This window comes from Cenococcum geophilum, assembly GCF_001692895.1.
Source record: "Cenococcum geophilum 1.58 unplaced genomic scaffold K441scaffold_33, whole genome shotgun sequence".
In the NCBI taxonomy this organism is placed as follows: Eukaryota; Fungi; Ascomycota; class Dothideomycetes; order Gloniales; family Gloniaceae; genus Cenococcum; species Cenococcum geophilum.
In genome coordinates this window covers 1,018,055-1,044,517 of record NW_027137591.1, presented here as the reverse complement: position 1 = coordinate 1,044,517, position 26,463 = coordinate 1,018,055, and the positions used below count along the sequence as shown (strand labels likewise).

The following is a 26,463-nucleotide window of genomic DNA, read 5'->3' as shown; positions in this document are numbered from 1 at the left end:
AGGGTTAATAAAGTGCCTTAGTATGCCTATATTAGTATATTTAACAGCATGCCGAATAGTTAGAAATAGCTTAACCTCCTAAAGCATATAACACATTGTCCGGAATTTAATATTATTATGCAGTTGCTTATTAGAGCTATTGCTATTCTACATATCTAATATAAAGGCGGCTAAACGGACGTCTTTAATAAGTTCTAAAAATTGATCTGGTGTAAGAGAACTAATAGTATTAGTAACGTGGTCTATTTACTTAAAGAAGTCTCTACTAGAGGTAATAAGGTAGCCCTTATATTGCATTACTGTATAGAATAATGTAACTATATATGCTGTGAAGCCCTACGTAATAATTGGTTCTATTAGGTAATATTTAGCGTTCTCCTAACTATACTAACTACGACCCTATATAGTAGTATTAGCTTATAAGCAATAATAAGCCTCCTCTTTAGAAATAATAGGTGCCTAATGCGTACGGATAATAGTATTTAGTAAGTTTATCTAGATATGGAACTATATAGGTATACTAAGAAGCCAATCCCGTCAGTTATATAGTTGGCAAGCCTAGATTTACTTGTTTTTAATAGCCCTAATACGGATTACCGTAAGTTGGTCTCTATAGATAAGCTAGAGTTAATTACGGAAGTTATTATAGATAGCTCTAGCTTTAGTAGGATCTTCTGGTATATATAGACTAAGCTAGTCTAGAAATATACTTTTATAAACGCTATATATACCTTTAATAGTACCCTTATCCTTAAATATAGCGCTAAATTGCTAGAATGTAGTCTTATTTATAGGAAGGCAATGCATACTCGGTATTTTAGGATAGCGATTACTATCTCTAAATATAGTATTAACGCTATCTATATAAATTCTCTTAAGTGCATCTAATATAAGGCTTTATGTAATATTCACCCTAATTTTATTATCTTCACTAGATATACTAGGTGTATTTAGTATATCTTTAAGCCTAAGTAATATTATTAGATCGTGCATGCCTTAACGTAAACCTAAAGGTAGTAGCTTAGGGCAAAGAATAATAGCCGCTGTTATTATTGCCCACATTATAGCTGTATAGCCCACGACCTTATTACGTTTCTTGTCCTTAAAATTAATATTATCGTAGACAATTACTACCTACTTACTAAACGCTTAACGCTAGAGCTGTCTCTAAGGAAGTTAGCTAATTAGCCTAAGAGTTTACAGGAGTTTATAGGAGTTAGGTACTATACCTCTACCTCCTTAGCGACTTTAACCATTAACTAATTAGCCTAATAATAACTATAATATATTCCAAGCCCTAATAGAGTCTTAATTACTCGCCGCTTTATACTAGAGCCTATTAAATAGACATCTAGTATTAAAGAGAGGAAGCTAGATTGCTTTTTAGCCCAAGAATAATATACTATACTAGTAATAGCAAACAATCGCCTAAATAACGCATTAAACTAAGATATAGCGTTATAACTAGCTTAGTAGGCGCGCTAATTGCTTATAAGTTTTAAAAGAATAGCATACTATATTAGAGTAACCTCTTAGATAATTCTAAAGGCTAGCTTAAAGTCTAGTGTCTCTAGGTCTGTAGTATAATTAAATTAACTAAAGTAGGGCTAACGGATAAGATTATTAAGCTCTACAGTAAAAGAATCTGCTAGAGAAGGACGCTAGCAGATAACCCTTATGCATGGATCGTCCATAGTACGCATTAATACACGCTGTCGCTATTATAGTTGGGCATATTAGAGGTGCTAAATTATAACCACTTTACCCTTTTCTACCCTAGCCTAAGTAAGTATAAAGGTTTAAAAACTCTATTAAACGCGGCGGAGTATATTAGCTACTTATTATAGCTTAAATTACATAGACTGCCGTTCCTTAGAGCTTATATTATATTAACCGCAAATAGGAAAAGGTTCGTTAGAGGAAGGCTGAAGAGCCTTAATAGCGTTGCTATTAAGCTTATTATTAAGGTAGTCTATATTGCTGTTAGAATATTTATTTAGGTGTCCATTAGGGTGTCTATTAGAAGGTAGAAGAGGGCTAAGAGGGGCGCTAAATAAAGGACTTTACGAATTATTAGATAGGGGCATATATATTAGGCCGGCGACATCCATTATTTCTTAATTAGATAGAGTAAATAAATAGCTTTTAATTAATTCTAATTGCAAATATTTTAGAGTTAATTTAGGGTATAAGATACAGCGTTATAATAGAAGAGTTATCGCCTAATAAGAAACATTAAGTTCTTATACAAAGGGCGCCTATAAGCTCTTAGACCCTTAGGGAGAAATTCTTTTTAGTATAATCTAATTGGTCTAGGAGTTCGTAGGAGTCTACAGGACTAGGGTAAGGTAATCTTATTGGCTTAGGAGTTTGCAGGACTCCACAAGCGCAGCACTAGCCCTTAGCGCCACGCCGTGGCGCAATTTCTTCCCGGGGGTCTGATTTATGAGATAACTTCGCTGTAGGTGGTAAATGTCTTAGACCCACTTTTCAAGTGCCAAAGGTGAACCTTACTTACAACAAGCATGTTTTATAACAGTAAGGCTATGGTAGTTCTCTGCGTATTAGCATAGGTTTAAGTCAAGAAGTTTGATCATAACGTAATATCATGGCCATGTAAAAAGAAAGTTGTTCAGTCGGAAAGCGCACCACAGTATATTCAATTATGGCTGGTGTTAGAACGGAAGCAACTGGGTTTGCGAGAAACTATATACAACAGCGTGATGAACTACAATTAATGCTATGAAGCGATTGAGGTTGAGAAGTGAGCCCACCCAACTCATGCCCTTTTTCTATGCAAACTCCTAGGGGACCTGTATCCAGTCATTATTAATGAAGCCACCACCAAACGCCGTGGATACCATGGTCCCAAGTACACCAAAATGCTGCCCGTTTTTCTCATGTTGCCTTCACAACCTTCGGCGGAGGCATTTCTAGCTCAGTGTTAAACACCCAGTCCCAGAAGCGACTTGTGACGCCGAATCCATTTTGGTAGTCAGCGAAATGATGTCGGAGATGATATTTCTTGAGCTGGCGGTACCAAGCGGGAAGGCTATGATGCTGGTCAGCCAGTGTGCCTTGGGGAACGAAGCGCATGATACTTACTTTCGATGGTGGAGGAAGTAATGAGTAAGGTCATACGAAATGTAGCCGAAGATCCCTCCACTGAAGACAGTCACAGCGGCAAACCAGTTGTAAGCAAACACTGTATGGGCCAGCTTCCAAAATGGGAATGCCAAAACGACAAAGAGTGTAGGTGGCATAACTAGCCTGTACTTGTCCATAGGCAGGTAATGATGGATCCCGTGAAGCAAGAAGTGCGCTGTAATACCAACACGGTTGTCAGGAAGGTAGCTAGGACCGAGTCAGCATTTGAAGCATCCCAGAGAGCTATATCGGTTCACTTACTAGTCGATATGGAAGAGGCAGCGATGCAGAATATATTCCACAAGTGTCCACAAGAATAGACCAAGGGCCCAATATGCTGCTGCTTCCGGCGCACTGGATAGATTCTGGAATCCCAACCAAGCTCCATACATCACAGGCGGTAACCATATCGTAGGAACCACCCACCAAGCAGTCTTGCTCAAGGGCTCTAAGAAGTTGCCGAACAGAGGCGCTGAATCTCCTCCTTTATAATGCCGCGGCCGATGGACCTGCTCCAGATAGAAATCTTTGCTGAATCCACCATTCCATATCTGTAAGAACAATGGCCGACTCAGGTCTAAAAACTTGTGCGCCTGATAGTCTGAAGCTGGATCTGTCTCTTTTGACAGGTCTTCTTCAGATGACAGACCAGTGGTGGCGTACACCTGTTTCGAAGGAACCCCATTGGCAGCACCATTCATCTTGAGCTCGGCCATTCCCTGCTTAGACGGCGGCAGAGGAACAATCTCAGCAGGCTTCTGGCTCTTTGTAACCGCATCTAAGGCCTTGTCCGTCGCAACGAAGCCCACGAAATGCTCGTCCAGAATTTCATAAGCAGCTACCGAATGCGAATGCGAAATTTCATCCTTCATTATCTCCTCAACATCCTGCCCTCCATGCTCGAGTATTAAGTCGCCACCTCCGGGGTGGTCGTTTATGAAATCGGTAACATCGTAAACTTTTGTGCCTATCGTGACATAGCAGGACTCGGCGGTATTCCTGGACTTAACATCTGCAATAGGTATCGTCGGCAGCGTTCTGGCGGGCATGGTAGTAAACGATTTAAACTGCAGGTCGAGGCTGGACAAAGGAGGTCGCAAATAGAGGGGCTTTCTAGCAGGCGGAAGAGGCGGAAGCGATGCGCGGAGGGAGGTTGAGGCACAGGTACTTCGCTACAGAGTCCGATTCCCTGTGCATTTCGTCGACCACGCGTTTGGTGGCGAGTGGGCATTTCCCCGACTCCCAGAATTTCCGCCCAGCCCGATTACTTTACAGAGAGGCCAGTCGAAAAGGAATAGCGCGTTCAATAGCTAAGGGGCCATTCGGTTGCGAAAGCATCAGATTTTGAATCTGAACTGAAAGCCCGGCATTCCTGATTTGTCACGCGTCTGTGGCTTTGTAAATTGCACGGGCGTGTGCAATCTAAAGCCTTTCAGATTAAGCTAAATTCTGAATCAGGAGGAACATTAAAAATTAGTGGCTGTGGCTCCATTTTGAGATTCGGATTCGGATTCGGATTCATTTGGAGCCTCCAGAACTGATCTGATCTCTGGAGCCAAAATTTGCCACTAAATTTTTCGATCTAGGCGTGGGCCCGTGGTCATAAGAACGCCATATTAATTTCCGGGATATATCTCACGCAATGTATCTGGCGTGCATCAGGAGCCACAGAAGGGAATTCTCAGATCTCATTACGCCACGTTTTAGCTAGGAGCATCATTCCAGAAAAATCTGGAGTGCAAATTGCATTCTAGGGAGCTTCGGTAAAAACCCCAGCGTCCCCAGCTACCTTGCAATTAACCACTCGGCCACCGCGGACAGACATCCAGTTGTCTTGAGGTATTAACCAATTCTCAACAAACAAAAACCGTAAATCATCCAAGCCATGCATCATCCAAGCCCACCTGACAAGAAACCAATTATCAAAGTTAAAAGTTCCCTAAGAAAAGAACGAAAAATGCTCCGAACACCCTCCAATGATAGACAAGCAAGACCATTAGCCGCCATAGGTCGTAAATATCCCGATCCTTTTAATTTTTCCTAATCGTAATATGAAGTGTGCAGTGTCGCAGACATATTCCCAAATATATCGCAACCTTGAATAAACCGTAGATAGCCAAACCTAATTTTTGGCCATCCTCTTTCTCCCAGCCAATGAATATCAGTTTCCCAACATCCAACACGGTGCGCCTCCGTCTTGTGCCGCAGACTGAAAGTCGTAATCTCCCAGACCAAATGGCGTCTCTAGCATGTCGGGAAGATTGGTGTCCCACATCATGTCATCCCAGAAGCCGCTAAGGTGGCCCATGGTCGATGGATCCGGCCAGACACCCATGCCAACCCCCGGCCCCATCGCTAAATTTCCGACATTTTGGACTGCATTAGGATCGAGGCCTTCTATGCTGGTGAAATGCCCATACTGTGGTTCAGCGGGGTCGGCTGCAGCCGCCTCCGCTGCACCGGCGGCAGCGTTTTTGTATGCTTCGTAAAGTTTCGTGACGGCGTCGAGGCTGCGTTTGGCTGCTATGCTGTATGGCTTGATGCGATCGAAAAACCTCAGTGCTGTTTCAACCGAGTTACACCATTTTTCAACTTCGTCAGGATTGCTGCTATCGCTAAACAAGCTGACCAATGGGACCATAGATGCCTGGAACGTGAACCACACTGCATTCCAGCCTGATATGAGATCAGCTGGACACTTGTTAGAGATATCTTCAATGGTCTTTGCCGCAATTATGCGGCACTTTCCAACCATGACTTTTTCTTCCGCACTGAGACCGGCAAAGGGAGTGCGCCGAAGGGCAGTAGACAGTAGTACAGGCCGATGGAGCACGATGCGGATGTTCTGATACCGCCATTTCATCACAAGACGTACTCTTTTCAGGAACGCCGGACTAGGTTCTTCGGTGTTTGAAAGAATAGACGGGAGTTCGTCATGCCACCGAACTATATCAGTATCCAGCTGCGCCATCTCTTCATATTTGAGCAGAGGCTGTTCAACAAGGCGATCTTGTATCCTAGTTCCAATTTTACAGAATTCACTGTTATGAATTAGAGGAAGTATTTTCAACTGCCTAATGCCCTCGGAACTGTTTGGCTGCGCGAAGAGATGAGCCTGTACGGATTATCTTAATTATCGCTCAATGAATTGTGCGAAGTAAGGCGCAACTTACGGGATTCGTGACTTTTCCAGGCGGATTGACTGTAATCGATGGTCCCATTCTCCCTAGAGATGGACGTCCAGTCGTGGTAGAAGCCCATGAGTCGAGGCAGAACAAGCTCCACCATATCCTTCTCCTCATTTCAGGAGAGATCGCATCCGTCTCTGTGGAAGGTAATATGTTCAGAGTATTTTCGTTCCCGTGTTGCGAAGGCTCAGAATATTCCCTATGTAGTCCTAGAGCAGTCGCCATCCGGAGAGTGCCACCCATTAGAGAATGAGCTTCGTTGGGCCGGTTCAGATAGTGCATATAGTATCCGCTCATCATCGCCAATGCTTGCAGCACTTCGATGTTGCCGCTGCCAAAGGATTCGAGGGAAAGATGCTGTCTAGAGCGCGTAAAGTAAATGTAGTGAGCTTCGTTGTCTGCTGTTGACGACGCCAGAGAGCCCAATGCAAAAACCATATTAAGCAATGCCAGCCAAGGCGAGTCTTTCCGTACTCCATATATATATGTGTTCCGGAATTTATGTTCCTCAATCATCGGGAAGAATAAATGCACACGCTCAAAATAGCTGTCGATGAGCTCCTGGCCCTCCAGCACTGGAGGAAAAGCAGTCGGACTGTCGCTTAGTAGTTCAGGAGGCGGCGAATTACACCGACTGGGCGGGGCACTATCATTGTAGTTGTTGGCAATAAAAAAACCTGCCTGAGGCGCACACCTCACAATGACTTTTAAAGCCGCAGTAATGGATGAGATGCCAACATATGAAGAGGTACGATCCACAGACATTGACAGTCCATTGACATCGTCGGAGATGCCCTGGATTTTGTCCTGGTGCTTGCGTGCTTCGTCCCATTCGGGGTCTTCTGGAGGAGCCTGCTCGAGGACGTCCAGGCTGTCTGCTTCATCAGATCGCGGAGTGGTTCCGGGTATAGTTTGCGGATTGGAGCTGGAAGGAGAAGTAGCGGAACCGGCTGGTAGCGAGAGAGCTAGCTCTAAGAGCTCTTCCCGGGACAAAGATATTAGAGATTCGAGATATTTAGAGGGAAATAAACGTGATATGACCGTCCTATACTGCTCGATGGAAGTGGATAGCTTGTCCACTAATCTGCACTCATCTTTAGCATGGTCGCAGGACAAGCTAGAGACACTGAGCAGCTTACTTTCGGGATGGGACTACGCGTTGCGCAGGCTTCGAATACCCGCAGGCTTCTGGATGCTGGTACCATTGGCACTGACCACACGGCTGCGTCCCATCACAACGAATTTTGCGGCGCCGACATTCGACGCAAGCGTTGCTCGTGGAAATGCGCCTGGAGCCCGATGATCGCGCGGGTTTGGCGGCCTCCCCACCGCCACCGTCCCCGGGACCTGGCGATCTCAAGGCCACGGAACTCTGGAAGGTGTGGAACATGGGCGTATTGGAAGCGTGGCTTGGTAGGAAATGGAAGGGCTAGCTGATCGAGCACGGCATGCCGCGCCAGGTGTTACAGGAGGGCAGAGCAGCAGGATGGAGATTGTAGAAAAAGTCCAGAGGCTCTATTCTGCGAAGGGCGAGAGGTCGCAATTTTGAACCTGCAGGTGACTGACTGACTTGCTCGATCCCCAGACGATTTTCCATCAGCGCGATGTTAAAGTACTTTGGGCTAATAGCTCCCCCGCAGTATAACCCCCAGGCGCTAGGGTCTTGGAAGTGAGGAACGGCTACCGTTTGATACAAGCTCCCCACCGGTCACTTAGGGAGGGCGGCATGACAAAAGCGACAAGCGAGATTGACACGATTCGAGAAGCTCTTACACCATCAAAGCCTTGCCAGGCCTGCAACGCTCGCTGGCGAAACACGACATTCTGGCCTGCACTGAATTTAAGGGGAGCGAGGGCCGCACTGAGGCATGCACAGCGTGATGCCCACTTACCGGCAGTCCACATTGCCGTCCCGGATTTGATGCGCTGCTGCTGCTGGCGTCGTCAGACCGCCACGTTAATATCACAATCTTAGCTATGCGCAAGTATGGCGCAAGCTGGCCAAATCGCCCTGCCCCAATCCTTTCCAAATCATGCTGGGCACTTTAATTGACCTATCATAATATTATCTGATGTACCCCCAATATGCTTCTCCAACTCCCGAACCCTGTCCTTAGCAGATCCCGCCACGCGCCTAGTGTCAGATCGCCGTTGCACCTCAGAGCCCGCTGACTCGCCCGCATACACGCCTGCATCCACGCCTGCATCCACGCCTGCATTTACGCCTTTCGCCATTCTGTAAACACGCGACTCCTCCCAGGCACGTCCGCCGTAATGCATCGCCGTTTGTCAGGTGAGGCCACGGATTCACGTTCGCCCAAGATACGTCCAGCGTAGTGGTTGGTCGTCTGCTGCCAGGTTCCTCACCCGGATAACCTGCTCGTCGCCTGGTACTACATCAATAGCGCTGTCGTTGACGAGCACGCCTGCCCGTTCTTCAAACACCAGACCCTTGGTGGGTCTGCATGCTTTGACTAAGATGGTCTCTCCTCGGGAGTACACTTCGACTCCTCTGTCCTCGAAGCCGAGGTACTTGAGAGGCTGAGGCCAATCAACGTCGCGGGAGACGATCTCCCCGTCGATCCATATCCTTGCAGCGAGGACGTGAGGCTCTTCGTTGACATTGTCAATGGTCCCTGACAGCACATCCGTTGTTCCGTTCGCCGCGATTTTTATGTCCTTCTTCGTTATGGACTCCTTAATCTCCTTGCCAGTCGCAACCGAGATGAATCTAAGTTCGACGGTCGCAGTCACTTCTTCTAGTTGGCTGCTTGCGACCCATAGTTCGAAATTGCTCGATTTCGGTACGCGAGCGTGAACCACACTCCAGTCATGGTGCGCTCGCTTCACTGCGACGGCGACGGGAGCGAGTACCCTGCGCATAGCATAATATGCGGGTTTTTTGCGTAGGAAATAATCTACAATCGACCACGATGTGACTGGCCAGCAGTCGTTGAGCTGCCACACTAAGGCCCCTCCGCAGAATCGCTTCTGGCCCCACTGGCGACGCCAACCACGGTACCCGAACATCAAGGCTTCGGCTTGGGATAGTTGAGTCAGGTGGATGAACGCCTGCCTGGGGTTAATATAGAATTATTATTGCAGAAGCCACTAGAACTGTACCCACCTCCAAATCGGTCTGAGTCCTGAAGTTCTCGACCAAGTATGTTGCGATGCGCCGCTCGTGACCATCCGCTTTGTTGTGGAAGTCCAGCATGTGTGACTGCGGGTAGAGTTGCGTGGGGTCTGTGCAGTAATACTTGATGGTATCGATGTGAGGGAATGCTTCCATACCAAACTCGCTGTTGAAACGCCCGCCGAGGGTATCGAAAATCTGGTACTTTTCTTGTGTGCCATGCCAGACTGTGGAAATGATCAGTTGGGGACTTGGCGCGAGAGAGATCGGCCGGGCAGGTCTAAGCTTTTGCTCACCATTCCATTGATGCATATCGCCGACCTTTGTGTTTGATGTAATTAATCCATCGCCCCAAGGGCTGCCAGGGTGGTATGGCACATGCGGACTTTCTAATGCGACCACCTCAGGCAGTAGCTGCAAATGAAGCTGCGTCAGAGCGGCTGATCCATGTAAAATGGCACTATCCGGGATATCCGCTCACCTTTTCGTAAATATATCTCGCAGGAAAGTTACTTTTCAACCAATTCTCCGGGGTTTTGTCTTCGTAGTCATAGGTTAGACCGAACTGCTCCTGGACTTGGTAATCCTCGTTGTTTCCAGCATAGATCACGATGGAAGGATGATGGCGGAGTCGGCCAACATTTGCCACACATTCTTCACGAATCGATTGGAGGAAGTCGGGCCATGCCGGGTAATTGCCGCATCCAAACATGAAATCCTGCCAGACGAGGACTCCAAGCTCGTCGCAAAGATCGTAGAAGATGTCCTCTTCCCAAATCCCTCCGCCCCAGATTCTAGATGTTCGGTTAGAATTTCTCAGCAATTTAGAGCCCTGGGCAGTGGCAACGTGTCACCGGGTAATTTTCATACCTTATCATGACTTGATAACCATCGACCATCATCTCTAGCCACTTGCGGTACTTTTCAGCCGTCACCCTTGGCGTAAAGCTGTCTGCTGGGATCCAATCGGATCCACCACAGAACACGTCAACGCCATTGACGCGGAAAAAGAAGGTCTTACCGATGTCGTCGGGCTGCTGGACCAGCTCGCCTTTGCGGAAACCAATCCGTCGGGTCGCAGAATGCAGATCAACTTCTCCCGTTGAAACTGTGGCAGTCACTTTGTACAATGGTTGAGCGCCATATCCATGTGGATACCACAGTTTGGGTTCGTTCACATGGAACTCTACTTTAGCTATACCATTGCTATCGACATCCGCAGAACCTTTGAAAACCACATTGTCTTCAATCTGGGCTACGAAAGCAACGGTCTTGCCTGATAAACCCTCGACCTTCCCCGTGACTGTCCCGCTTGCGGATTTCAGGTTAGAATCCAGCTCGTAGTCGATTCGAAGGTCAACAATCCGAGAGTGGTAAGTCTCTAGCCGCACTGGTCTCCACGGACCACTAGTGTTCAGCACTGGTCCCCAATCCCATCCCCTAAAACATGTCAGCATACTGAATACTATCTCCAGTCACATTGCGACCTACCAATGGTATTGTGCCTTCCTGACTGCCAGCCGCGCCATGTCACCGTTGAATCCGACCCACACGTGCTCCGGATGCGCCTCTTTAATCTCAATTGCTCGCAGTCTTGCTGAAGCAAAATCGATTTCAAGAACATTATCCGATCCGGGCTTCAATTTCTTCGTCACATCAACGCGGTGAGGTATGAACATATTGTCGCTGACAAGGATGGTTTCCCCGTTGAGCTTGACGGTAGCGAAGGTGTCCAGGCCATCGAACGCTAAAACAGTTACAGTGCCTTCCGCTTGAGAAGCAATCTCTGGTAGCATGGTTTTGTAGGCCCATGACTTGTCTGCAACCCATTCTGCTTTCAGCTCATTGAAACCCAGGAAAGGGTCCGGAATCCTAAGCAGTTGTCGAGGTCAGCCAATGCCTCAGAGTATCACGGTCGATTCCCGCATGTAGAGAGCATACTTCTCGTGGTCGATGAGGTCGAGGTGGACATTCGTGGGGACTCGAGCAACGGGGAGCCAGGCATCCTCGCTAGGATCATCGGTCTGCCTGAAGGACCATCCGGAGGTCAAGTCATGAATTGTCAATGCTTGAGCCATGATAAGGCGATTCAATGTAGAGGAAACGGCACAGAAATGAAGCTCTAAGCAGACTTTAGCGACCGGACTTCTGCCAGGCGTGTGATGGACCAGTCTCACTACATATAGCGCATTTAATCGACTTAGACACGGCAAACTGGAAGGCAGGACAACCGGAGCAGTTATTGCCGTTCCTTCTCCATTGAGATGGTCTGCAGCGCCATCGTCAGCGGAGCACCAGATGCTGGAGTTAGCGAGCGATTGTTCCGTTTCAAAGAGGGTTTAGTGAGTCGTCATTCTGCAGAGAGATCTGGATCGGAAAAATCAAACCAGGCTAACCTCGCAATGAGCACCGCACGCTTGCTAGTAGAGGAGCGGGAACAGATGCTACACGAGACGGGGAGGACCCTCCGTGACCAACCGTTGTTGGTGAGAGCCCAATGGTGGAATCGTCCCGTATCTGATCAGGGCGCCAAGGCGGAATCAAGCCACAGCTCCGCTCATCACCGCACCCTCAGTGTACCAGCACAATAGGGCTGCTCAGCGCTGCAGACAACCCACTTCGGCTACGCCTAAATCATAGCTTGTCAGCTTACCTTGTTTGTACATTGCAGCACCCCAACCTTAATTTAAGGAAAAAGGAAGCGTTTGAGGCCTCAACATTTTGTTTTGCCCTCCCGGTCATTTCGCGTCTCGCCTCGTTGTCTAGTCTCCGCAAGTACAGGCACGCATCTGCAAGTCACACGATGTCGTCTGGGACGATGTATATGAGAGCAAGTACAAGTACAATCAAATAGCAATATGGAAAGCTGTATGGCTAGCTATAGAGCTAGTACCGAGTACGAGGTAAGCCCCGTCTCATCACCCTCATGCTAGAATATCCGAGTCCCAATAGATGGAATTTAGTGTGTGAAACAGTCTCGGCGATGGAGCTATGCCTTTCTCTCCCATATGCCGCCAACGGCTATCCGGGGCAATTCAGGCGTGCAACCCAGCCAGGAAGGGCCGTGAGCTTGGTCGTCGGTCTAAGCTGATCATCCCAAGAACGCGTCGCTGCATAATCGATTGCGGGGCAGCAAGTCATCGACTGTCACCTGCCCGGATCTGATATTGTGGAACAGCCTCCGCCAGGGCCTCTCTGTGGTCTGGCACACATCGTTGTCCTAGATTTCCTTGATCTTTCTGGTTAGCCATTGCTTAGCTTCCGCTGATGCGATACTTATTACCAGGCTCACGCAACGACGCCTCGGCATCCGGACGGCGATTGATCCCTAAATGGCAATGAATCTGAAAGCCCTCGCGGTACTGTACCCACGGCACCTTGTTGCCTGCCATTTATCACGAAGCAAAGGCGTTAGAGCCACTCGTGTTAGAGAGTGATATCTCTTCCCTAGGGTTATAATACCGGTAGATATACCCTCAAATGTTTCACACCGACCTTTGGCAGATGCGTACAATGGATATATCGGTAAATGTCAAGACTACAGGTGCATTACCAAAACCAGCCGTCGTACATGGCTATTAATACCTCGGGCTGCTTTATCATATACCGGAGCGTTTACAGCAGGTTCCATAGGCATGGCCATTGGCATCTAGTATCGTGAGCACTTCATGGCAGTTATCCATGAAATATATGAAGGAGTGAGATCATCATATCAAAACCATTCTACAGAGGAACGCATTGCTGCATTCAAGTAGACGTATCTAACAGGGGTATCTAAGACAAGGCAAACATATCAACTAAGAAACTATACAGGAACCCAATCTTCCAGCGATTGGTCATCCATGGAATTCCAAAACAACCAACTCTGACAAGGCCGCCTTTTCAAAAACACGCGCGAGTAACATGGCCTGCTCAAAATACTAATGAGATCAGGAAACTGCAACCGGCGATCGCTAGTGCAACCCCGAAGGTAAAGCAGCCAAACCCGCTGGTCCGGATTGCAGCACTTGTCGTCATATTAGGATGGATATATTCACCACCACTAGGAGCCTGTCCACCTTGAGCCAGCTGATGCAGCTGTTGTGACTCCGCAGCCAAAATATTGGTGGAGCGGGCACCAGGACAAAAGATGACTTGAAATCCAGCGCCGGCCGGAATGATGAAGGTTGAAGTCTGATCGTCAAATGCTAAGTAAAGGTTAAAGTCAGCACGGTTCCAGAATCAATTGTAAGTGAAAAAAAATCTTAGAGATCATAGTTTGTCGGCCACAAAAGATAAGTGATAGCTGGAGAGAATCTTAGAGTCCTTTTGAAAGGATCTGCAAGCTTGAGAGTAGCATAAGAGGGCTTTCTGCCATACCGTAACTATAAGCGTCTGGGCACACGCCCTTCGCAGCCTTGGAATAATCACTAGGTTGGCAGGTGCTTGGCGATCCATGATGTCCGGTGCAGCAATCAGCAGCGTCGTTATATTTCGCGCAGGCGGAGTAGCAGGGGTCGAATGCAGGACGTTGGATATTATCGTCCGGGTACGGGTATACTCCGTCACCTGGCTTGCTTGGTGGGTTCACCTGCAGACCCCATGGACACCAGCGAGATACTTGCTGGTCGTCAACCTTCTCGTCGAACGGAAGTGGATAGGAGCTATTTGTTCCGAGGAATTGCTGGTATCCACTGGTGTATGGGTTGTATCCCTTCTGCTGCAGGAGGCCCACTGTGCCCTGGCATGAGGGGTTGGTCAGATTTGGTGGAATGTCATCCAGGCTAGAATTAGCGAGCGGTTGCATGACTATAGCTAGAGGAAGGTTGTAGCCATCAACCAAAGAAATATCATAGTAGGTATGGCCATCGCCTGCGTCGAATGTAAACTCGGCAAGTGACACTGGAGTATCTCCCTGAGACTGAGTCAGAACCAACTGTGCTGAAAGTAATAAACACTCATGCCTACCGTAACAACACAGTTCAAAGTGCTGTTGCAGTCTCCTGTTCCGCATGCGTTCCCGCCCCCATTGTTCCCAGGGCCAGTCCCATCACTATTAAAGGTGCAGTTAGTTCTTCCCCATACACGCCCCTGCCAGTCCTCAGAGACCGTTTGGTTACTGCTGTCTCCTGGGTCTAACTTGAACCCGGTTTGAGGGGGTCCCTGTCCAGATTGCGTTGTAATACCTGGATAGATGGTTTCTGGGCAGTAATTCGTGACTATGAGTGGAGTGTTAGGGTCCTTTCTTCGATTAATTCTCCGTGGAGGAATGCGTTTCATATGATGTAGGCCATCTGCGACTGGCAAGCTTGAAAGCGCCAAAACGACGGTACAGACGCGCAAGAAGTATGCAGCATGACGGCTCAGAGTGAAACCTTCCGTGCCTTTCAGCGAAATCATGGTTGATATCTGCAGGTACGAACGTCTCTTGCGAAATACGTGTCTATCCAGTGAAGGGTGGAACAGTTCTAGGAGTGGAATGCTCAGTCTATTAAGTAGTACAAGATGCTTTAAGAATTAGCTAGCAGGCGTAGAAGTTTACAAAAGGTGTCAAAGGATATAAAAGAGGTGAAGGACGGACGACGACCAGCGTTGGTTAAGAAAGCAAGAAATGCAGTGAAAGGCGATCATCATCAAATGGAGTAGTTGGAAAGCGCTCTGGAGTGGTACTTGATCTGGCTCAAGCCTGGCAGCCGAGTGACGTTATTGTCCCTGCGCAGCCACAATGATGGCCATAGCGCTAAACCTTTTACAGACTGACCGTCCGCTTCCTTCCGTGACTCTCATACACCGCTTCTAAAAAGATAGGACTCCACGCACTTTAGCACGAGTTAGCGGCAAGGAAGGGTCTAGCAACCAAACATCATTACCAAGTCTTTCAGCACAAGCCAAATAATAAATAGAGTTTTTTTAGGATCAACCTCGTTTACAAAATCCAAGTTCTTTCATCCAGTATGATCGCAACAACTAAAGAAGCCAAAGAACTCGTATTACTACTCTATGCATTCGCATAATATTGACAGTTCATGTATGAAAATAAGAACGCCCACATTGTATCTAGAAAATTCAGCCGATTCCGTCAACCAACTATGGTATCAAACGCTTCTCTCTTTCCCGCAAACAACACCCTGCGTCAGACCAGACTTTTATAGGACTAAGAATGCGGCCAGGGCAGCGTATGCCATACCCAAGAATCCAGTCTTCGCGGCGCCGAGTAGCTTGCCAGGTGCAGCATTCGTTGTCTGTTGGGCGATTGTGGATGAAGCAGTGGTGGCAGCCCCGCCAGTCGCGCCACCCGATGCTGCTGCTGCTGTCGGTGTTGCGAGTGATGTGGCACCTGCAGCTGCAGAGGAGTTTCCGCCAGAGACGCTACCACCGCTACTCTCGCCAGGCGACAGATTCTCAGTCGCCAGCTTCGCGAGAGAAGCGAATGCCGCGACGGTCTTGTTGCCGGATGTTGCACTACGCAAGGAATTAATGTCAGCAACCTAGAATGGAAAAGGGATAATAAAAGAAAAGAGGCGGGACCTACGCATTGATGGCTCCCACCATACCCGCTTGGCAGTGTGTTGCTTGGGAGCAGTAGAACCATGTTGGGGATGTATCCATAACACGGACAGTGAATGTTAGAATGTTCTTCGTGTCAGTGATTGTCCGATTCGTCGGCATAAAGCCGGAAAAGAAAGCATTCGTCTTGTTCGGCATGATATTTTGAATAGGTATGCATGGGTTGGCGAACGTGGATTGTACGACTGAGTGGTTCTGGACTGTCGATTAGTGGAAGATTGCGAAAGGATGAAAGAGACCGACCTTTGGGTTAAACTGAAACTGGACAAGATCTCCTACAGCCGCGATAACGTTGTTCGGAGAGAAGGTCAAACTCCCGTTTGAACCAACTTGGACTACATGAACATTTTCCGTGCCCATGCTAGCGGCCATAGTGGAAGTAGCAGCCATGGCAGCTGCCGCTGTCGCGGTCATCGCCATCTTCGTACTCATTCCCATTTCCGCTGCCATACTTGTGTACATATATGTCGCAAGCCCATTTCCTACTAAAAGGAGAGAAGTAACAATGCTCTTCATGAAATGCATCTTGAAAGAGTCTAAAAGGAGCGACGGGTAATTATGTTGAAGTGAGCGTGGTTGTGAAATAAATATTGAAGGCGACTAGCGCTTTAGACTGGACTCGCCAGTAAGAAGAATATTAAGGCAAGTAAAAGACAGAGACAGAGATGAAGTAGAAGAGAAAGACGGAAGATGAGGTGTGAAGGAGAAAGCAGTACGATTGAGCCAGACCACCTGGCTGAAGGCGGTTCTTAAGGCATGAACAGAATCAGACAAGTAGGTTAGAGCGTCGTCACGGAGGCACGTTTGAAGCTGCGCTAGGGATTACGATACATTGTGGGAGAGGTCTGCGACATGAAAGATCTGTTCCTGCTTCAGCCACTTCAACCCAAGATCCGCTTCCGAGTTGTTCTTTTCGCAGAGCGCTTACTACCGTCGGTCACCAAAGGAGAATACTACATCCCAAGCCACCAAAATTCGAGTATTTTGCCTGCTTCACCGAAAATTCCATGATTTTGGGATTTTTCTTTCTAGCACAGTCATTGCGCGTTGGAGAAATGTTGTGATTCATTAAAGATGTGGTCAAGGTGTCAAGGTCGATGAAGCGATCCCTGTTTGAGATGCGTTTGGGGCTGCAACGACCTTAAAATACTCCAGCATTGGGAGCCGCCGGCACTATCGAAGCCGAATAACAGGCTTTAAATAAGTCCACAAATTTTATTCGCGAAATTACGCGGCGGTCAAAGATTCGGTCTCAATGCGGGCCACGCCGACACCGCTTTACTTTTCTTTAGCGGCATTCATTCTGTTTCTAAAACTAGTATGTCCACGCAAAATTGATGCCCTCATAATAAGATTATGGGGAAGTTAAAGCAACCTTAAAGGCTAGACTGGTATGAAGTCTCTCCCAGAAAGCCCAAAGTCAAAGCGTTCCTCTGCTTTCGATGGAAGACCAGGAAGCCGACTACGGATATCCTAGAGTGAGATTTCTATAGTAGTGCTTGCCATTGTCCTTGAGTTCAGGGCACTGGTGCAGGAAGAGAGGTGAGTTTGCCTCAGTTGCCAACATGGGATGCGACATCCGACTCTCCGTGAGGAAAAGTGGAGGAAAACAGCTCGCGTTTATCTGCAGATGCTGCGCCACTCTTAAAATATGTGATGTTTCGCAATTAGAGAAGTAATAACGTGCCCAGGTCTTTCAGCGTCCAAGGGAATCGCAGAAGCTGGAGACCAGGCGCGAATAATATACGGTAGAGCTAGGGGTTGGGACAGCACTCGCCAATACACCCATACGCAAAATGTGATCGCGCGACCTAGAAATCTAATACCAGCTGTGGTGCTAATTTCTCCAAGTCTTCGACCTACCCACACGTGAGTTACCATTTAAATTACTTGATTATTTATCGGAGCAGCCTACCTGCAGAAATCCATCGGAGATCCCACCACCTTGAACGGCGTCCTCTCTTTCGAAAGCTGCCCGCGCAACAGCTTCTCGGACAAATGTCTCCATGTACTTGCCAACGACGGACATAGCTTCCTTCTGAATTTTCATCTCCTTATCCTCGAATCCTTCATGCAACAGTCTCGCAAGGAGAGCGGGCGGAATTGCAGGCCTGGTTAGACCTTGTGATGCAGTAGATTCAACAGCAGTGGTATTCGAGGGACCCGGCTTGGGCTGGCTCATCTCTTCGTCTTCCATCTCTTCATCCTCGGCCTCCATGTCATCTTCATCCTCTTGCTCAGAAGATGATATCAGAGTTGCTGCGGAATGAAAACTTGGTCGTGAGGAGGTCACCTTCTTAGAGACACCAGAGGTACGCGGTGCGGCGTTGTTCGATACGTGTCGTGCAGGATTTGAGGTCGCTGCTGACTGTGCTGGCGGTTTCACAGGACGAGGTGGCTTAAATGCCGGGCCTTTGCGCCGTACAGGATTGGAAGAAGATACGGGTGGCATCTTACTTGTTGGAAATTATCAGTCCTAGAAAATGTTTGGGGGTGGATGGTGGAGAGGCCATTTTCGGTGGAGCAGTACCTAGTTGAACACGTAATCACGTGATCTGAAGCAGGTAGAACTTATATTTTCACCCTTTGCTTTAATAAAATCATGATTCAACCATCATGGGTCCCACTCCTTGCGCTTAATCTGCTTGCCTGTAAACACTACAGAGCTCCTTCAAAGAAGTTGACCTTGAGCATCCTCCCAAGGGAAACTTAGATAGAGCAACCCCCGACCTTGACATGAATGTTCAATAGCCCAGTCGTAACCCTTACGGGAAATAAAAGATCAAGACACGCTTCCTTCACTAACCACCCCTTATTCCAACCTAATTCTCAGACTACGAAAGTGCGACACTGCGCCGGAGAAATTCCTTCATGGATATGAACACAGATTTCTCCATAAATAAGGACAAGATGCTAGTTAAAACTAAGCAATTAAGCGAGTTGTCAGACATCTACGTGGGAGGAGACCAAAACTGTACTCATGAAGCTCTGGAGAAGCTCTAGATTGCAGTTTAGGCTGTGGAATCATCGCTAGAGAAACCCACCACCTTTGCTATGAGAATAATGGCCGGGCCTCTTCGCAGCGCTATTGCACGGGTTGCGATCGAGAAGAGGTGGTTTGTGGAGGATGGAAAGCCGAAGACTGAAAGTGAACTAGCAAACCTCACGAAAACCCACTCTAGCCTTCTTGATCGGTTTATACGAGTGCTCAAGTCCAGGGTGGTTTTGGATAAATCTTATCGCGATAAGTCTTGGCATACCCCAAATAAATTTTCAGTCGCCTTCTTCTTCTTTATTATCGTACAAATATGGCTTTAGAAGTGGAATTAGAAGCTCTTGACTCTATTAATACCTCTAAATTAAAAAATACAAGAGGTCGCTTAGCTCTTTTGACATAGGAGCATACCCGTTTATTAGGTAGTAATGAGCCCGTATAAAATAAAAAAGCCCGTCTTTTATTCTATTGTAAATACTGCACGGAGTTATACGCTGCATGGTTAACTTCTAACTTCCAAAACCACTTGGCGTTAAAGTATAGTATTATAGTTAAGCCTAAAACTAGTCGTATAAAAGAAGCAATACGGGATTAATTAAAAGACCTTTACCTTAAAGCGTCGTCTTAAAACGAGATAGAAGAGCTAGATTTAGAAGTACTCTAAGCGGTCCTAAATAAGGAAGTTATTAATAAGGCCCTTATTACATTAATTATTATACAAAACTTACCATTTTAGATAGTTAAGTGGCTAGAGTTCTATATTCTTCTATAGTTAATTAATCCTAAAGTAGACGGCCATATAACTATAGCCTATTCAGTAGTTAGTAAAAAGATCTATAACTTATAGCTATTATAAAAGGATATTATACGAAAGAGGCTACAGTCTGCACTAACAAGTATTTATCTCTCCATTAATATCTAGACCTCTCTAAATAATTACCTTCTCCTCGCGATTTGCGGCCATTTTATTAATAGCTAGGAAAAGCTTATAAACGCCCTTCTTGGCCTTTATACGGTAGCCTCTTATAGCGGGGATAAGTAATAGAATACTCTCCTTTTAGTGCTTAAGGACTATAGGATTATGTAAAAGCTGGGCGCCGTTATATCTAATAACTATACTACAAATAATAAGCTTTGTTGTATAATAAGCAACTAGCTTTTTTAGGAAGAAGAAATTAAATAGAATCCCATCTACTAACGGATCCGCTATTAGGGCTATATTCTTAACCTTACTATATAGGCTTTCCTCTTTAAAAGCTTAATTAGCCTTAATAATATTAAGTTATATAAAGAAGGAAAAGAGTTAGATCTAAAAGAGGAGAAAGAGAAGAGTAATATATTTCGGAAACTTAGTGCACTTAGAAAGCTTTATAACATTACCGTATACACCTATAGCTTAGCTGGTCGTATAAGGGAGTTTAAAGGTCTTATAGGGAGAAGAATTCCACTTAATAATTGTATGAGATGGAATAGCTAGTATTTTATACTTAGTATAGCAATTTAGAAAGAGTCTGCCCTTAATACGTATACTAAGCGTAATCTTAATACGCTTAAAAAGGACTATCTTAGTTTAAAGGACTAGGAGGCGCTTCGTACAATAAAAAGTTTTCTTTAGATATTCTACTAGGTAACCCTAAAATATTAGGGACATAAAGCAACGCTTAAGAATATACTCTTTACAATAGATGTTATAATTAAGCACCTTAATAAATCCTAAGTTAGTTTATCTCCCCTCTCTATTTCCTAATTTAGCTAATATTATATAATAGAAGGAGTATATATCTAATAAGGAGTTCTCTAAACATATTAGAAATGCTTAAAATACCTTTAATAGGTATTACTATAAAACAGATAACTTGCCCCTTTATGCCGCTACACTTATTCTTTATCTAGCCCGTTATACGAGATATATTAAGCAGGTTTGGAAGAAGGAGTAGCGTAAGCCTATACTTAAAAGCGTTAAAGAGCTTTAGGAAAGATATCAGAATAAGAGTTTTACGCTTAAAAGTATGTTATTATATAAAAAGCTAGCTCCAGCTTAAGACCTTAATGAGTTTAATAAGATTGCCAAGGATCTTAATAGTATAATATTTCAACTAAAAAGTTAGGACGAGTATAAGGACTTTATCTCTAAGACGCCGTATAAGATCTTAATAACTATACTTTAGTGGTGGTCTTAAGAACAGCAACGAAAGCGCTGGCTATAGCTCTCGCTTATGGCAATCAAAATTCTCTTAATTCTAGCAATAAGCGATAAGCCAGAAAGAGTCTTTTCAGGAGGACGTTATATGGTATTATGGGAGAGAATGCAGATAGATCCTAAAACTCTTAAGAAAACAAAGTGTTTAAAGAATTAGCATTAGAGAAGAACTATAAGAGAAATAAGTAATTTTTCTTTAAGTATTTAGCTATTATATAGTTAGGGGGGAAAAGGTCTATAATATCCGCGATATCCATAATATTCGTAATATCCGCAATATCTATAATATCTACAATATCTGCAATATCCGTAATATCTGCAATATCCGCAATATCCGCAATATCTGCAATATCCATAATATCTATAATATCCGCAATATCTACCAAATTCTGCCTGGTTGGGGTAGAAAAGCTCCGCACAGGGCACTTTTATCCTTATCGATTGCGATATTTATGCATATTCTATTGGATAAAGGATATTTTATGCTCGCTTATTCGCATTATCCAAAACCACCCTGCTCAAGTCGAGAGGAATTGTTTCGGAAGCTAGCCCTAATGCCTACAGGGCTAATTATAAGATGTGAGCTCTCTTGATACCAGGCCTAAAATTTTGTTCAAGATACCCAGCTGCTTGTGGGTTTCTATTCTGCTGACATATTGAAGATTCGACAACTAGGCACCCGCGGTTCTCAAGGTATCAGACTATCTTGCCAACTTTGAATATTGAGAACCTGAAAGTATCATCAGCGTGTTTCCCTTCACGTTCGGCTCTCGGTATAGAAGCTTATGGAAGGGCAGCCACGCAAGCGCGATGACTTTAGTAACTTCATGACATTTTATAAGGCTGTGCCCCCGAAGTGGGTTACTGTGTATTCAGCTTAAAAGCAGCTTGGCGAAGACATAAATCCCAAAGGGATTCTTCCCGTTGACGTCGGAAGTGGGTAGGGACATAACTTACAAGAGTTTGTCCGTATGTGGCTTTCACGCTTGGCTTTGAAGCAGCTGTTTAGTGATTATCATTGACGGTTAGCACAACCAAAAGGGGGGGTTGGCTGGCAAGTTTATTCTGCAAGACCCGCCTGTTGGTCTCTAGGGCTCATCGGGAGTGAGGGCGGAAGAGCAGCAACAGCTAGCAATTAAACAAATGTCCTATAATTTCTTCACACCACAGTTAGCCAAAGGGTAAGACTACGCCGAGCCAATCATTCACTCAAAGCTTTCTAACACTATTAGACAGATGCTCGGGCATGCTTGTTTCATTTGAATTTGCACAACCGGCCTGAAAGAAGCTCGTCAGATTTTGCAGGACACTGTTTGCAATGAACAAAGATTACTCGAAAATATCTGTCATTGGTAAAGTGGTACCAGGTCAACGAGCTCTAAGACTAGATGTATGGCTAGAGCGGATAGCCGCATCGGCAAGGGAGCGCAACCGGAAAGACTTGGCAGGAGCGTGTTAGATTCTTAACATCTCTCTCATTGAAGTCGAGTTGGCCGATTGGTTAACGGCGCGAGGTCGTCATGCCATGTAATAAGAATTACAGTTCGATCATATAGAGGTATTTATTGGCAGGTGGTAAAGTTAAGTTTCTTAGTAGGCTGTTTCAATTCAGCCAGAACTGACCGCAGGACGTGAACAAGGTACAACCAAACATGAGACCCAATCACTTGAAGCGGATGCGTGCGACGTTGCTCAGCATTCCCGTGTTCGCGGAGGACCTGCGACAGGGAATAGGCTAGCCATCAGTGCATACAACATGGATTTGAAATTGACTGCTGAGAATGATTTTGTTTGTTCATGAGAAGAGAAATCGACAAATGTATGAGATGTGTGTTCTTTTGAAATACCAAGCATTGCACAAGTGTTACCGGCAGCCCCGTGCTTGTGCTTGGACTTTGGCGAGAACTTGGCGAGAATTTGGCGAGACTTTGGCGAGACTCTTTGGTAGGTCAAGGCCAGACCGACAGCTAGACGGACCGTATGTTGTTGGCCGCCAGTGAACCTTAAACTCATCCAAGCAAATAATAGTTTTAGTGCTGAGACGGGAACGAGGGATGACGGCTTCTTGGTACAGAACAGACGAAGCCAAGCTCTTAAATAGGATAAAAGCGAGCAAGCGGATAGCCGTTTCTCTAAACTATGTTTAAATCGCAAACTTTGTCCAGTTCCATGCACATAAGAGGCCGCCCGAACGAAGCGATGAATTTGCTCGCGCAGGACAGGGGCAATGTCCTTGGTAAATGAGGACGCGAAGTGGTTCTCCATAGCATGGCTAGTCGTGTTCCTCCCTTTTGCACATGAGCGGGAAGCGAGTGCGGTGCTGGCCTGCGACCGTGGACTATCAGTGGAATATAAACAGCGGGTTCCAAGAACTGTGGATGCGCGAGAGCTGTCAACCACTAACCAAAGACTGTCACCACTGCTTCCCACGCCAAGATCGGAGAATCCCATTCCTTGACTCGATAAACTTTATCCTCCACATAAACGCCCCTGACGCCCAGTTCCTGATATGGCCATACCCGACACGGCGTGGTGCATTTGCAAGACACCACTTACTTCGAGCCCATATATCAACCTGTGGATCCTGTCGCGTGAGTTGTTCCTGCTCGTCCACCACTTCCACATCGCCCGTCCACTCACACACTTTTACCTTTGCAATGCCGCACTCTGTTGGTACTCATTCCGCAATGTCTGAGAGCCAGGCGTCCACTTCAACATCTTCTGCAGATGCTTTTCCTCGATCTGCCGGTGCGACGATGCTCGTACCCGAGCAGTATGGCGACCAACTCTCGAAAGATACTGATGCTGTTGGTCAGCGCGCCCAAAATTATGGCTCACGGCGGCGCACTCAGTATTATGAGGAACGATTCGCATACAGGGACGCTACTGGTTCTGCACGAGAGAGAATCACCAAGGACTCGCCAATCATTGCAGAGTTGCGAACAAATGTTATCGTATGTCCCTGGATTTATTTACTTCTACCGACTCCTTGTGGACAATTTCCATTTAACTACCTTTAACTAATCACTTCATAGGTTAAAGACGAGTACACCTTAGTCACGGATCTTTCCTATCATTTATCGACTCGATACCAACGTCCAGAGTCAGCCATGATGATTACTCTCAATCATTCAACATGTCTTCTCCTCGGTGGATCTTTTGAACCCGCATATATTCTTACTGTGACTGCTTTGCCTGTTCAAATCCAACCAACTATCAATAAGCGGAATGCTGCACTAATTCAGTCTTTCATGTCTGACACCCTCGGGGTGACGCCTGATCGAGGCATTATCAGATTTCAAACTATTCCAGAGGAGAATATGGCAATCAGCGGAAGGACCATTCTAGGTGAAATTGAACGATTAGAGAAACAGCAAGTGGAGGAGAATGGGGGCCTCAGATGTGCAGTGAAGTCGGTAGCGATGAGATCAAAAAGCAATCTCCAGCTTTTAACTTCACCAATTCCAAGTCCTACTCCCTTCGATTCTGGGTCTGCTGGCGGCGAGAAAACAGGAGTGGCTGAAACAAATCACCTATCAGAGCTCTCCCCAGTCGACAGTAAGATGAATCGTACACCCTCTCCCCACAAATCAAAGCAGAAAAATTCAACCAAAACGGGCACGACAGCTCTACCAAGCCTACCACCGCCACCTATTCCAGCAGATACACCTACGCCGAAGGTTGGAAAACGAAAAAGTTTCATAGCCATGTTCCGACGGTGAAGCTGACACTTACAAATTTCTAATTCAGTACACTTCTTGGCGTGAGTAAATCGGAAAGTCTGCAAATCTCGAACAATTTCATCGATCCGGCCGGATATCGACACATACCGTTTAAAGTTGAGCATTAAGATTTCCCGACATAGTGTCGATATAGCCTACCAGAGTTTCTTGTTACGGGAGTTGTGTATGAAAGCCAGTGCACTGGGACCGGGTAGACGTGCTCTGCATGGATTATGGCGTTAGGTTGGGAGTTTTGGTCTTTCCCTTTGTCTAGCAATGAGGGAGGCACTGTCTCACGGCGCTTGGTTTGGTGCTATTATACCCGTTACGTCTCTGAATGCCATACTTAATTGCGCGTCCGTACTCCATGAGAAATTTTTTTTAATGCGCTACTGAGAGTTGTAAATTCTGTTCCTAACTTTCTCAAGACATCGTGACGCTTCCTTGATTACTGATCAATGAAGTTCTCGAGTGTGTTTCGTAAAGACTGGCATAAGTGAAGTGAGATAGTTACTAGACCCTCTAGCCAAATTGATATGCTTAGAATTAGTTGCCGTCGGTGTGCCTGGCATTCCGTTGAGTAGTGGTTAGGTGTATTCACAGGAGTTTGCTGCGAGCATCTGATAGTGTTCTAATTCGTGGAGTCTCATGCACCTTACCATGCCTCCTTACATAATACATTCTCTCCATTGGGAAAAGAGGCTTGTCGAATGGCATAACGCGCGCTCACCTCACCGTAACGTCTTGGCCCTCCATACGAGTCAGCCACCCACCCGAGCCGATCGCGCGAATTCAAATCGCCCCCTTCTTGATTAAAACACCCCTTTACACCCATCACTGTCCTCTGACCCCCGTAATTACTGTTGCTTGATAAGGAAGCTCGAATGCAAGTTATTCTTTAAATTAGAAGCTAATCCTAAGCTGTCTAGCCATTTCCCTGCCTAAGTATATAATCTATTACCTTCTGTGAGGGCAACCGGCAGAGAGCCCGAATATATGGCAAAAGGGGCTTGATTCTATATACAGCCGAATCCTTAAGGTAAGCGAAGCACGTGAAGCGCACGTGAGGCGCAGGGGCTTCGCAAGCGATGCGCAGGGGTGTCTATTGACACTGCCCCACTTGGGAAGGGCTGTCCTCATCGTCAGCCTCAATAAAACCCCTTTAAAAAACCCCTTTTGTGAGGAAAAAATAGGAGGGGAAAGAGCGTCTGTCTTATAGGTAAGGACATATAGTAGAGGCGCTTAACGGTATGGGTGTGTATCCCTTCCGCTGGTGTATTTCGTCCTTCCGTTATCGATAAGAGCTGGCCAATAGAATCACTAGGATCGGGGTTCCGTGATCATACGCGTACTTTTGATTCCCAGCGGAAGGGATATTCCCTATAAGGTTTACTATATTACTCGTCAGCTCATCACGCGGTCCCTACCCGGCGCTTTCAACCCCCCTCCTGCGGAGGGGGGCCGCCACCTCAAACGCACCACATGCTCAAGCGCATCAAACAGTGTATTATTGAATTATCAACCATTCT

At 46.2% G+C, this 26,463-nt stretch overlaps 10 protein-coding genes across 10 annotated transcripts; 3 read left to right on the top strand and 7 right to left on the bottom strand.

The window, feature by feature from the left end:
- Window positions 1-2,667: 2,667 nt before the first annotated feature.
- On the bottom strand, window positions 2,668-4,447 carry K441DRAFT_640395 (fatty acid hydroxylase). The gene is made up of 3 exons (XM_067646614.1): window positions 3,409-4,447; window positions 3,106-3,354; window positions 2,668-3,052 (listed from the first exon to the last, which is right to left on the bottom strand). Exons 1-3 carry the CDS (start codon window positions 4,194-4,196, stop codon window positions 2,899-2,901), a joined length of 1,191 nt encoding a protein of 396 aa, XP_067501723.1. The 5' UTR covers window positions 4,197-4,447; the 3' UTR covers window positions 2,668-2,898.
- Window positions 4,448-4,820: 373 nt separating this feature from the next.
- K441DRAFT_698007 (uncharacterized protein) lies at window positions 4,821-7,990 on the bottom strand. Its single transcript, XM_067653030.1, has 3 exons — window positions 7,475-7,990; window positions 6,321-7,419; window positions 4,821-6,262 (listed from the first exon to the last, which is right to left on the bottom strand). The coding sequence occupies exons 1-3, from the start codon at window positions 7,723-7,725 to the stop codon at window positions 5,309-5,311; spliced, it is 2,304 nt and encodes a 767-aa protein (XP_067501722.1). The 5' UTR covers window positions 7,726-7,990; the 3' UTR covers window positions 4,821-5,308.
- A 652-nt stretch (window positions 7,991-8,642) lies between these two features.
- On the bottom strand, window positions 8,643-11,549 carry K441DRAFT_571310 (glycoside hydrolase family 2 protein; the record flags this gene model as incomplete). The annotated part of the gene is made up of 7 exons (XM_067643978.1): window positions 8,643-9,407; window positions 9,463-9,698; window positions 9,768-9,885; window positions 9,953-10,265; window positions 10,342-10,911; window positions 10,963-11,343; window positions 11,413-11,549. 7 exons carry the CDS (start codon window positions 11,547-11,549, stop codon window positions 8,643-8,645), a joined length of 2,520 nt encoding a protein of 839 aa, XP_067501721.1.
- Window positions 11,550-13,165: 1,616 nt separating this feature from the next.
- K441DRAFT_663459 (Osmotin, thaumatin-like protein) lies at window positions 13,166-15,109 on the bottom strand. Its single transcript, XM_067649200.1, has 3 exons — window positions 14,419-15,109; window positions 13,831-14,365; window positions 13,166-13,658 (listed from the first exon to the last, which is right to left on the bottom strand). The coding sequence occupies exons 1-3, from the start codon at window positions 14,848-14,850 to the stop codon at window positions 13,384-13,386; spliced, it is 1,242 nt and encodes a 413-aa protein (XP_067501720.1). The 5' UTR covers window positions 14,851-15,109; the 3' UTR covers window positions 13,166-13,383.
- A 253-nt stretch (window positions 15,110-15,362) lies between these two features.
- On the bottom strand, window positions 15,363-16,425 carry K441DRAFT_640384 (uncharacterized protein). The gene is made up of 3 exons (XM_067646613.1): window positions 16,261-16,425; window positions 15,983-16,212; window positions 15,363-15,912 (listed from the first exon to the last, which is right to left on the bottom strand). The coding sequence occupies exons 1-3, from the start codon at window positions 16,405-16,407 to the stop codon at window positions 15,597-15,599; spliced, it is 693 nt and encodes a 230-aa protein (XP_067501719.1). The 5' UTR covers window positions 16,408-16,425; the 3' UTR covers window positions 15,363-15,596.
- A 1,403-nt stretch (window positions 16,426-17,828) lies between these two features.
- Window positions 17,829-18,469, bottom strand: K441DRAFT_679131 (uncharacterized protein; the record flags this gene model as incomplete). The annotated part of the gene is made up of 2 exons (XM_067651229.1): window positions 17,829-17,876; window positions 17,933-18,469. 2 exons carry the CDS (start codon window positions 18,467-18,469, stop codon window positions 17,829-17,831), a joined length of 585 nt encoding a protein of 194 aa, XP_067501718.1.
- A 1,783-nt stretch (window positions 18,470-20,252) lies between these two features.
- K441DRAFT_434710 (uncharacterized protein) lies at window positions 20,253-20,489 on the top strand (the record flags this gene model as incomplete). Its single annotated transcript, XM_067641652.1, has 1 exon — window positions 20,253-20,489. A coding segment is annotated over one exon (237 nt), but the record flags the coding sequence as incomplete, so codon positions are not given.
- A 730-nt stretch (window positions 20,490-21,219) lies between these two features.
- Window positions 21,220-21,369, top strand: K441DRAFT_571148 (uncharacterized protein; the record flags this gene model as incomplete). Its single annotated transcript, XM_067643963.1, has 1 exon — window positions 21,220-21,369. A coding segment is annotated over one exon (150 nt), but the record flags the coding sequence as incomplete, so codon positions are not given.
- A 1,160-nt stretch (window positions 21,370-22,529) lies between these two features.
- K441DRAFT_187829 (uncharacterized protein) lies at window positions 22,530-23,522 on the bottom strand. Its single transcript, XM_067640415.1, has one exon. It carries the CDS (start codon window positions 23,475-23,477, stop codon window positions 22,905-22,907), a length of 573 nt encoding a protein of 190 aa, XP_067501715.1. The 5' UTR covers window positions 23,478-23,522; the 3' UTR covers window positions 22,530-22,904.
- Window positions 23,523-23,899: 377 nt separating this feature from the next.
- Window positions 23,900-24,934, top strand: K441DRAFT_679130 (Tautomerase/MIF; the record flags this gene model as incomplete). The annotated part of the gene is made up of 2 exons (XM_067651228.1): window positions 23,900-24,166; window positions 24,248-24,934. 2 exons carry the CDS (start codon window positions 23,900-23,902, stop codon window positions 24,932-24,934), a joined length of 954 nt encoding a protein of 317 aa, XP_067501714.1.
- Between the last annotated feature and the right edge of the window lie 1,529 nt (window positions 24,935-26,463).

Coding starts and splice junctions, on each gene's coding strand:
- K441DRAFT_640395 (XM_067646614.1), bottom strand. CDS start 4,196: ATGCCCGCCAGAACGCTGCCGACGATACCTATTGCAGATGTTAAGTCC. Junction 3,355..3,408: donor TGCCTCTTCCATATCGACTA/GTAAGTGAACCG, acceptor ACTCGGTCCTAG/CTACCTTCCTGACAACCGTG. Junction 3,053..3,105: donor TACTTCCTCCACCATCGAAA/GTAAGTATCATG, acceptor CCAGCATCATAG/CCTTCCCGCTTGGTACCGCC.
- K441DRAFT_698007 (XM_067653030.1), bottom strand. CDS start 7,725: ATGTTCCACACCTTCCAGAGTTCCGTGGCCTTGAGATCGCCAGGTCCC. Junction 7,420..7,474: donor CGCGTAGTCCCATCCCGAAA/GTAAGCTGCTCA, acceptor AGATGAGTGCAG/ATTAGTGGACAAGCTATCCA. Junction 6,263..6,320: donor CTGGAAAAGTCACGAATCCC/GTAAGTTGCGCC, acceptor TAATCCGTACAG/GCTCATCTCTTCGCGCAGCC.
- K441DRAFT_663459 (XM_067649200.1), bottom strand. CDS start 14,850: ATGATTTCGCTGAAAGGCACGGAAGGTTTCACTCTGAGCCGTCATGCT. Junction 14,366..14,418: donor CTTTGAACTGTGTTGTTACG/GTAGGCATGAGT, acceptor ACTCAGTCTCAG/GGAGATACTCCAGTGTCACT. Junction 13,659..13,830: donor CCCAGACGCTTATAGTTACG/GTATGGCAGAAA, acceptor ACCTTTACTTAG/CATTTGACGATCAGACTTCA.
- K441DRAFT_640384 (XM_067646613.1), bottom strand. CDS start 16,407: ATGGCTGCTACTTCCACTATGGCCGCTAGCATGGGCACGGAAAATGTT. Junction 16,213..16,260: donor AGTTTCAGTTTAACCCAAAG/GTCGGTCTCTTT, acceptor TCGACAGTCCAG/AACCACTCAGTCGTACAATC. Junction 15,913..15,982: donor ATGGTGGGAGCCATCAATGC/GTAGGTCCCGCC, acceptor TTCCTTGCGTAG/TGCAACATCCGGCAACAAGA.
- K441DRAFT_187829 (XM_067640415.1), bottom strand. CDS start 23,477: ATGGAGAACCACTTCGCGTCCTCATTTACCAAGGACATTGCCCCTGTC.